Source organism: Saccostrea echinata, unplaced genomic scaffold (genome assembly GCF_033153115.1).
Source record: "Saccostrea echinata isolate AGI-Se365-2 ecotype Australia unplaced genomic scaffold, CSIRO_AGI_Sech_v1 ptg000012l, whole genome shotgun sequence".
NCBI lineage: Eukaryota > Metazoa > Mollusca > Bivalvia > Ostreida > Ostreidae > Saccostrea > Saccostrea echinata.
Genome location: NW_026889761.1, coordinates 2,625,056 through 2,636,291, shown reverse-complemented (window position 1 = coordinate 2,636,291; position 11,236 = coordinate 2,625,056). Strand labels below are relative to the sequence as shown.

Here is an 11,236-nt window from a genome sequence, read left to right as displayed (position 1 = left end):
GAAAGCCCAGAAGGCTCATTCGAGATTCGAGTTTCGAAATTCAAGATTCGAAATTCGAGATTCGAGATTCAAGATCCAAACTAACCAATCAAACTAATCCAAACTAACCAATCAAAAGGCGGTTTAAGATTCAATTACTCCCCTTTGCTAAGTTTTGACCTTCAAGAAATAGTTGAATATATTCAAACTGAAGAGATCATTTGATTATATCACAATACAAGAAAGAGTGTTATATATATCAGAACGAAATTAGAAAAAAAGATTGGGTTTTTGGTCTGCAAAATATGCTTTAATTTATATAATAACTTCTTAGATATTATAATAGATTTATATCAAGAATATTTATATCGTATTATTAGTTTGTTTACAGATTTGAGGTTATAATAATAAATATTGTTAATCGGATTCAAAGAGCAAAAGGGGGGGGGGTATTGTAGTCGATGAGAATTACTAGAGTGCAATTAAACAAGTGACTAGCGATTAGTGATAAAAAAAAAATACGGGTTTCAAAGTCGATATAGTTTGTGACAAGGTATTAGAAAGTGACCAGTGACCAATACGGGTTTCAAGTGGATATGGTTTGTGACAAGGTATTAAAAAGTGACCAGTGACCTAGTTTGTAAAACCAAGAGACAGCCCCTTAAGTGCGGATGGCTGAAATATACATGCTTAATGAAGATAATGATTTCTGCTTGTTCAGGTCCGTAGAAAATAATAAAAATGTAATGTAAAGACCCCCCCCCCCAAAAAAAAGGAGGGTTATCACGGTTATAAGACGTTATTTTTGAAAGGACACAAGCATAAAGTTGCTATGTTTTCTATAGTATATTATATCGGTAAAAAATATAAGGGGAATATGGGGGGGGGGGGCACGTGCCCAGGGTCCTATGGCTATGCTGGTTATTTTATTTCAACGGTAGACAAATGTTCGGTTATCAAAATTCAGTGTCAATCATGCGATGCATGTGCAAAATAATTATATATTCGATAATTATTTATAAGGAAACCGCTCGGATCTCGCAAGACACATAACCAATCAATACACAAGTTTCAATACAAGATATAATGGCCGTAGAGAAAAAAAAAGATATAAAAATGTTTAATAATGATAAAAAATTAATTATTTTTACAAAACAATGGACCCTCTATACACCTTTAGGACTCCCAAAGGGGTTCGTATTAAAATTATTTTGTTTATGTGTGCCTTTTTAGTGTACACAAGAAATCTTGAAAGATATCGTAGTAGAGATAAAGAAAACTAGCGTTCGCTTTCTTAATGGCGTATATTCCACATAGGCAATAGGGCTGTAGCTACACATCATTTTCTTGATGTTAAAAAAAATATATATTTATTTATACATGTATTTGGTTGAAAAATGGGAGAAAGTTGATCATAAATCTTATTTATTTACCAGTTACAAGAATATTTTTTCATCAAATGCGATAAAAGTATTTTTAGCAATCCACACTTTTATGCATATCCAATTTTTACAATATACAAAACTTTTGATTTTTATAGCTGGTTAAATCTAGAATTGAAATGTTATCTTGAAGTTGATAACAGACTATTAAAAATGACAGCAGCAGGAGTCTACGATTAGGACAAGGAATAGAAGTTAGGAAATATGTTTGGAATAGTAGGAAGTAAAACATAAAACATTTTAAAAATTATATATATTATTCAGTAAAGAAGTTTCCATAATTTCCGAGCACTGTGTAAGGATTTTAAAATTTCATAATTTTTTTCAGAGTGGTCATGAAGATTTCAATTTCTGTATCATAAAAAATATGTTTAAATGATTTATAATTATATTAACTGGAGAAAATGACAATGATAAATGTATCCAAGGTCGCAGAAAGTGGTCCTCCGACACGACCCCCCCCCCCCATTGAGAGGGGGCGACTCCCTCCTTGCCTATCCGCAATTCGGCAATGATGCGCTTTTGGTAAAATCTGTGACTACACATTAGCAGAAGGGAATATACACCAACTGTTTCCCAATAGGAGAAATACATAAAAATTAAGTTTCCAATTACTTATCTTGGTCTAAGGCTTTGAATACTTGAATTAATTAATTTTATTTATTTATTTATTTATTGATTGATTCACCAAACATGTTGGCATACAACCATGTTACATACAAAATGAAAAAAAAAATACTGTGTGTTTTCGGATTACTAAAACACATACTAAAGTACATACATACATGCAAGTGTACAAATCGGTGAAGTCAACTACGTTTACAACTTGAAGTTATACATAATCATTATGCAAATATTATAAACAGTATAATATGGACAGAGATGAACTAATTAATGCATTAAATATATATTATTGCGCTCTTTTTTAGAACGCAATTCAAAACATTCATGTAAAAATTCGCATAGCCTTCTAGAATGAACTGCATTGTCAGGATTACAAAGTACTTTACAAGATTTTCCTTCAACATGTTATCATTTAAATTATAGATGTTTAAAGGGTAATATTTTAATTATTAATTAATTAAAATTTTTATTAAAAATTTATTAATTAATTAAAAATTATGTATACAATACAAACTGGAATTTTATTTTATTTCCTATCAAATTGTAGATCAGTCTAACTGCACAAATGCACCTATTAATGTAATTAAATGTATCCTTTATTAAATTACTGTGCAGCGCAAAGACGATCCTTAGTATTTCTCCCTCATATGTCCTTATTAAATAATTAACCGACCTACTAATTTCGCAATTCAACGATAGTACCATATAATATTTTATATACGTATCTATTGTTTTGTTTAATGAGGAAAATAAGATTTTATATATATTTATAAAACGTTACCCCAAAATTCATTTTTATTTCGTTTTGATACATATAACATTTTTTCTTGCATTATTATTAAAGCAAATGACCAATTTGTTATAAATATTCAGTGATTTCTTTATAGTAAAAACTTAATAAAGGGGAGTAATCAAATATTGAATCCGCCTTTTGATTGGTTAGTTTGGATCTTGAATCTCGAAACTCGAATATCGAATCTCGTATTTCGAAACTCGAATCTCGAATGAGCCCTCTGGGCTTTCGTATATAAGACACAAAATATTCAACTATTGAAATTTCATCTGAACTTGCCTCAGATTTATTTGAAAAGTCATAGCATCCAAGAGAAAATACAGAACATAAATTTGAGAAAATATCTATGTAATTAATTTTTACACTTTATCTTTAATTGATAAACAGATAGATACACGACCCTTTCGGTACGAAACAGCAAGAAATCAGTCAAAATACTTGCTTAAATACATGTAACTTCAACTATTCATTCTATCATCATTTGACATGCGTTATATTATATTTAAATATATATATAGAATAAGGTAATAATAAAAATCTATATGTGCTTAAATGTACACTGGTAAAAATCGCTAACGCACCACTCAGTATTTTATTAATAATCTGCAAAAACGACAACAACAAAAAAAATCTAAATTGCCGTCTTCCCTACTGTAGCTAAATTTGCCGATGCCTTTATTTTACCAAAGTACCAAAATAACTTTTGTGCAAAGTAATTTTCTGTATCCAATTGCACACCTTTGTGCTGGGATAGAACCGGGTGAAGAGCTTCTGGTCCGGTATGGGGACGGATATGGGAGGTTTTTAGGGGTAAACCGTATACATCCGGGTAATTATTCAAGCTGTCACTTCACATACCTTGATTTACTGGGAAATTTTTAGGGGTAAACTGTATAATTCCGGGTAATTATGCTATCTTTTTATCATATACCTTGATTTATTGGGAGGTGTTTAGGGGTAAACCGTATACATCCCGGTAATTATACTATATATAACATCACGTACCTTGATTTCTTGGGAGGTTTTTCGGTTAAACGTGTACATCCGGGTAATTATACTATCTATAACAATATACTATCTATAACATCAGATTTTTTAGGGATAAACCGCCTACATCCCGGTAATTAATTACGTACTCCTTCATCACACCTTTAAGTACCTTAACAAACGTTTTATAAACCTTATATTATGATAATTTGATAAAATTCTCTAATTTGCAACTGGGTAGAAGTAAGAAGTGCTTTTTATCTATATCAATATATAAACTCCTTATATTTTTTTCTTTTTTCCTTTTTTTTTTGCATTCCACAAATTTAAATTTTAGAACTTTTAGTTTACTAACTTCATTGAAATCTGGAAACAGAGATTATTGCAGTGTATGAAATTTGTAATTTTGTAATTGTTTTTCCATTTAAAAGACCTTGGTTATGGTTTTAAACACCATCCAACGATACTTATATTCCTTTGTTCTTCAAATTGAATTTTAGTTATGCCTAGACTGGCTTATGCTTACATGTATCAGAAAATTGTACTTTTGTACCTAGGTCGCAAATGGGATATTTCCCCTTTGAATGTCTGTTGGTTTTCGATACATAAGTTCAATTTTATCAATTTATAAGTTTTTAAAGGATATGGGTGTAAAACAACAAGCAAATTATATAAATGGAGTTTAGAACGTTTATATATCGATACTTCAATAATGATATTATTTTCTTTCCCACTTCTGCAGAAGTTGATCTCAATGGCTCTTTTGCATTCCGTGCCAACGTTTTGACATTTGACGACAATGAAAGACTAATTTTTTGATAATTGGACACCTGTGACGTATCAGAACTGGAACCCAAACGAGGAGGGTGAGACAGCAGTTGATCCTGTCTTTGGCCTCCTTTTGACTTATAATAACGACGGTAGGTGGCGCTGGGTTACTGAGAGGAATTACACCTACTATACAGGAAAAGACGGACTAAAACTTTCCTTTATTTGTGAGAATTCTCCGTTTTATTTGGAGCCGGAAGAGTGTTCTATTACGTAATGTTTCATTTCTTTAAATGAAAAAAAAAAAAAACTTTTGCCATGCACCATTATATTTTTAATTTTTTATCATTGAAAAAATGGCAGTGTTAGACTAGTGAGTAAAAATGTAAATAATTGAATGGAATCTTCTAAATTTTATGTAGTATATCTGTTTTCTGGGAAGAGATTTACATGTATCCTCAAGTTTTTAAATAAACTATGGATAGCATGTAGACAAAATGTACAACGTGGCGTCTCGTTATCTTTGCACTTCTTCATGGAAGCTTACACTCAGATCTCTTCTTTCCAAAAAAACTTAACACCAAGTGTTATTATTAATTTTATGCAACCGTAATCGAAGACTCGAGGACATATATATTTTGCTCTGACCGTCCGTCCGTCAGTCTGTCTGTCTGTCTGTTGGACAGTTTATCTGCTTGTCTGTTAGTTCGTAAAAAAAACTTTAACTTTACCCATATATAGCTTTTTATTGGTTTGAGGTATGGCTTTTATTTCTTTCAGAGGTATTCCGTGTGAAAAGTCCTTTCCTAGGGTATAAATAAGTTTGACATTTTGACCTTGATCTTGGAGTGTGACCCACTTAAAAATATACCTTGGACATATCTATTTAACGGTCAAATCAGGTAATTGTATGCTTCAAATGTTCATTTCTTTTGACAAGACCTTCTAGTGGGTACCGACAATATTGACACTTTGACCTTGACCTCATGAGTTTGACCTACTTTTGAAAAAAAAAAAAAAACTTTAACCTTGGCTGTAATTTCTGAACGGTTAGTGCTAGGGCTTTAATACTGTTAATGTGTTATATTTTGCACATACTATATTTAGCGGAAGTTGTTTTTCAACAAGTGAGCGTAACTTCGGTCATAACTTTTAAAGACTGATTCTAAAACTTCCACATTTCACCTGTGTATTTCTTCTGAAATTCATTTGTGTACTATTAATTTTGGCCCTTTGGCCTTGACAATTTTTGACTCACTTTTGAAAATCTTTAACTTTGGCCATAATTATTGAACTGTCGGTGGTTTTATAGCTTTTAGATTTCAAAGGTGAACTCATTGTGACAAGACCATTTTTTTGAGTACCAACAATGATGATTTCTTGACCTTAACCTTGGAGTTTGACTTGCAAATGACAACCTTCGCCATAAGCGGCCATACGAGGGCATCATTGTTTCCCCAAAGCATCTTGTTGTTTTAACATCAGCTCCTAAAAAAAACTTTTTCACTTTATTGGACTACAAGTACCAAACTGCAGTCTATAAAATTTTTGGAAATATTTATCATAGTCCATACACCGCATAATAGAGAATGAATTGTCTTTACACACACTTCAGCATTGAATCATTTTTTTAAAGATGTTGTGTCATAATATTAATGGTGAGTGCAAACAAATTGAGAAACGCGCGCTAGCGCATTATGAAATTTTTTTTGCACACACCTTTGCAGATTCAAGACTACATCTTTCAAAAATTATGATTCAATGCTTATATATACTTTTTTAACTCCTTGCTTTGATTCTTTTTTAAAATATTTGTATTATCCCTCGGGTAAATTACAATTAATAGAAGTAAACGTGAATTTTGATTTTCGCTTATGACATTGCACTTACAAGGCGTTGAACTTTTGTGACGTCAACATATAATGCATACTATAACCTTTTGCCCCCCCCCCCCCCCCGTCTTTGTTATTGTGTTTTGAATGCGTAGCTATCAACACACTTTATAAGCAAAATACTTGTGAAATGTAAATATATCTATCTGTTTTCCAACTCGAACAAAAATTACAGTTTCGATAGAAGTCTTCGATGACAGATCTTCTACATTCAACAGCGGAAAACTCTAATTTTTATTCTTCTTGAATGATTATCTGTAGCAATAAAAGATATTTATTTTCAGAAAATGTGATGTTTTGACTTTAACCTCATAACATACTCTTGCTAAAAAAGTTAGACCTGTAAGACTTACGAATCAGGCATCATTGCGTTTCTTGCCAGAAAAATTTACACCAAATAAAGATATTAATGGTATAATTCAATTTGTTGAAAGAAATATGATGTACGTCTGACGTCAAATATTTAGCTCATTTTTTCCCACAAAATAAAAATGGAACAAGAGCATCCAATTAAGCAATTATTGTTATGTATACAAGGTATATTAAGTATATAATAGATTATGTCTGCTCATCTATTGAAAATACTGCATGTATGGAAAAAAATGAGGGAATATCTGTTTGAAGATGCATAATCCTGGATATATTGTACTGCAGTACATGAACATCAAAAGTAACTAATTCGGATTAGGTTATAAAATATCTTTAATACAATGAAACCTATTTTATCCGACATGCACTGGGAGAAAATAAACATGATGTAAGATTACACAGTGTAAAGATAATAGAAATTAGTAGAAGAATTGAGAATGAAATTCAAGTCGGAATTCATAGATTCTACAGGTGTCGGAGAAAACAGTTTCCACTGTAATACTTTTTATAATAGAACAATCTTTATCCCAATTATCCATCTAGGCACCTTCATGTGGCAATGTTCGTAAATAAGAACGAACTATTTCTAATTTCCAATTTATTACAATACATATTATGTACAACTTTAACTGGGTACATTTGGTAAGGAAAATTGATAAAACATTATTGCTTCAGCAAATAGTTCAACCACAAAAATCCCTCAGAACACAATCCTTTACAAGTTTTCTCTCTTAATATATAACATTATCTTAAAAAAAAAATTGAATAGAATCCCGTGATAAATTTAAAATAATTTATTGTCTCTTTTATCAGAAATGTTTTCTCTGACTGATTGGTGGTCGTCGTCAATTTGAGGCCTGGTCTCTAAATTTTGAATGTCCATCTGTTGTAAGTAAAAAAAATAATAAAAGTATTAAATAATGTTGAAGAAAAATAAAATGGTATGTTTTATAAAAAAAAAAAATAAAAGAATTAAATAATGTTTTATGAAAAAATAAAAAAAAATTAAATAATGTTTCAGAAAAATAAAAGGTATGTTTTATACCTTTAACGGATTTTCTAATAGCCGTTTAAAATGTTCAAGGAAATATCAAAGAGTAAATGGTTATTAAGGTTTAATGATGTGTACCTAGTGACGCCTGATCAACATCAATGTCTCCTTAACAGTTGGCCCCCTTTCTACTGTAGGATACCAAGGTCCCCACCAGTATGCCGGGGACCATGGACCGTTGAGGAAGGCGTAGTGACAGGAGTTAAACCACCAACCTCCTCTAAAGTAAGCAGCACAGTTATCTCCCCAGGAACTTCCACTAACCCTGTCGTTATCTCTGTCTGGTGTGCTGAAGTACATCCCAGACAGATCACGAGTAGAATTCCCCGTGTTTAACAAACTGTCACCTGTAGAGAAAATACATCACAGAGATGATTGATTGATTTAAACATTGAATCATTATTTTATGTAAGATGTAGTCTCATAACTGCAACGGTGTGTGCAAACAAATTGAGTAACGCGCGTTTACATTTACATTTATAACCCCTTGCCTTGACTGCAAATTTGATTTCAGTTTCAAAATCCCTGTATTATCCTTAAGGTAAGTTACAATTAATGGAAGAGACATATGTTCCCAATCAAATCATTTTCTTTGAACATCAAGCTTTCATAAACATTTTGACATTACATATCAAATACGCACTGTAAACTTCCTTATCAGTAGCAGTTAAAAATGTAAATTATTGTAAATCATCAAGAAACTCAAGCTGAATAACAATAGCGGATCAAACGTAGTTACTGGATATACACGTTACTGGATATACGTTACTGGATATACACGTTACTGGATATACACGTTACTGGATATACACGTTACTGGATATACACGTTACTGGATACACGTAACTGGATATACACGTTACTGGATATACTACTTACTGGATATACACGTTACTGGATATACACGTTACTGGATATACTACTTACTGGATATACACGTTACTGGAAATACACGTTACTGGATATACACGTTACTGGATATACACGTTACTGGATATACTAGTTACTGGATATACACGTTACTGGATATACACGTTACTGGATATACACGTTACTGGATATACAAGTTACTGGATATACACGTTACTGGATATACTAGTTACTGGATATACTAGTTACTGGATATACACGTTACTGGAAATACACGTTACTGGATATACACGTTACTGGATATACACGTTACTGGATATACTAGTTACTGGATATGCACGTTACTGGATATACACTTTACTGGAATTACTAGTTACTGGATATACACGTTACTGGATATACACGTTACTGGATATACTAGTTACTGGATATGCTAGTTACTGGAATTACTAGTTACTGGATATACACGTTACTGGATATACTAGTTACTGGATATACTAGTTACTGGATATACTAGTTACTGGATATACCAGTTACTGGATATACTACTTACTGGATATACACGTTACTGGATATACACGTTACTGGATATACACGTTACTGGATATACTAGTTACTGGATATACTAGTTACTGGATATACTAGTTACTGGATATACACGTTACTGGATATACTACTTACTGGATATACTAGTTACTGGATATGCTAGTTACTGGAATTACTAGTTACTGGATATACAAGTTACTGGATATACAAGTTACTGGATATACTAGTTACTGGATATACTAGTTACTGGATATACCAGTTACTGGATATACCAGATACAAATAATTGAACATAATTTTCTTGGTTTTTAAGATATATAATTTATAATTTCTACTACTTAGCAGTGACTAATTCAATGCCTGCGGAATTTGTGAATTGTACTCACAAATGATATCGTAAAACACAAAAAAAAAAAGAAGTTTGCTTAACGCAGAATCAAAGACATTTACAGAATACTAGAAAAACATGTCTCTTTGTCTCTTTTTTCAACAACTAAATAAACATTATATGCGAAGAATTATATGACGGTGCACTTGATTTGATCCCAATTTTCAGATCTTACCTAAAAAAGCACTTACCTAAGGTTCCCGTGGCCGGTCCTGCAAGAAAGAGTTGATATTTTTCTGTTTCATCGGAGACAGAGAAGCGACCGTACAACTCATGCAACATTGTACCATTGTGGAGAGTGATGGCAGCATAGAGGAATGAGTTGTTTGCTTTTGTTAACTGATGGATTATATCATTTCCTGCATTAAGATATATTTAAAATCAACTGTGAAGTGTATTGCATACAATTAATTTTATTTTGAATATGAATATACCTTGATGAAAATCAAATTATTTTCTTAACCTGTAGACACTAGTGCTGTTTTTCGTCTCTTTAATACCATGCCACTAAGTGATTTTTAATTACCTCTTGCTTTCATTATTTTCTTATTATTTAAGATACAAATTAAACAGGATAAGTGAGTATTGTCGAAACATACTACTCAGTCTTAAAACCAAATCTTTGATAAGCTTCAATTTTATATCTGCCACAATAAAGAAATGTTGTCAAACTTCATAGCGGGTGATAACCTTTATTTGAAAGTGATTTACACTTACCAACCCAGACGTCCTGTTCAGGTGAACCAAAACCATTCTTATATTCCGTCCAGGTCCTGTCAAAACTCAGGGATCCGTTTACGCGTTTCTGAATTGCCTTTGAAAAATAATATGTATAACAATACAATTCATTGGTTCGAAGAAGAATTGTAGGATCAATGTGTTATGATATATAAACTCAAAATATTCATTTTTTTTTAATTTTACAATCCTTTAAACAACAAGAACACTGACTGTAAATTATTTTTTGTACTTTTAATTTTGATATAAACTAGATACCGTCCATCCTCCGTCCATTGTCTCCATGTCGCAGAAAACTCTGACAGGACTGGTAATGGTGCCATGGGGGTAAATGTCATACACCCCTGTATCCGTGTAACCATCTGCGTGAAGATCCTTACAATCGAAGGGAATAACTTAAAAAGAAAAAAATATACTGGAATCACATTATGCCTAAATACAGGTAGTGAGAGGATACATTATACCTGCAAGATATATTAAGGTTAATTGTTGAGGCTAAATTGTGAACTACAGTGTAGATTATGTTAAGCTCTCCCTAATTACATGAAATTATCTTGGTTTTCTAATTGTTTCAGATCTTTAATCTATGATATGGTTAAAAGTATTTTTAAAATTTAATACAATTAACCCCAATACTCTGTTTATAATTCGAACATTATTTGTATTTCTTATAGGAATGTTAATGAGGAATACATTTATAGATCAGATGGTGTACCGCGTGGACAGTGAAAGAGAACTAATTTTACTTCTAAAAAAAACATGGCAATGATATCGTTTCTTTCAGCTGATA

The 11,236-nt window shown here is 31.9% G+C and overlaps 1 protein-coding gene across 1 annotated transcript; it reads right to left on the bottom strand.

Annotated features, from left to right (window-relative positions):
- Positions 1-9,930: 9,930 nt before the first annotated feature.
- Positions 9,931-10,784, bottom strand: LOC133185679 (fibroleukin-like; the record flags this gene model as incomplete). The annotated part of the gene is made up of 3 exons (XM_061320985.1): positions 10,705-10,784; positions 10,426-10,522; positions 9,931-10,067 (listed from the first exon to the last, which is right to left on the bottom strand). Coding segments are annotated over exons 1-3 (261 nt in total), but the record flags the coding sequence as incomplete, so codon positions are not given.
- Between the last annotated feature and the right edge of the window lie 452 nt (positions 10,785-11,236).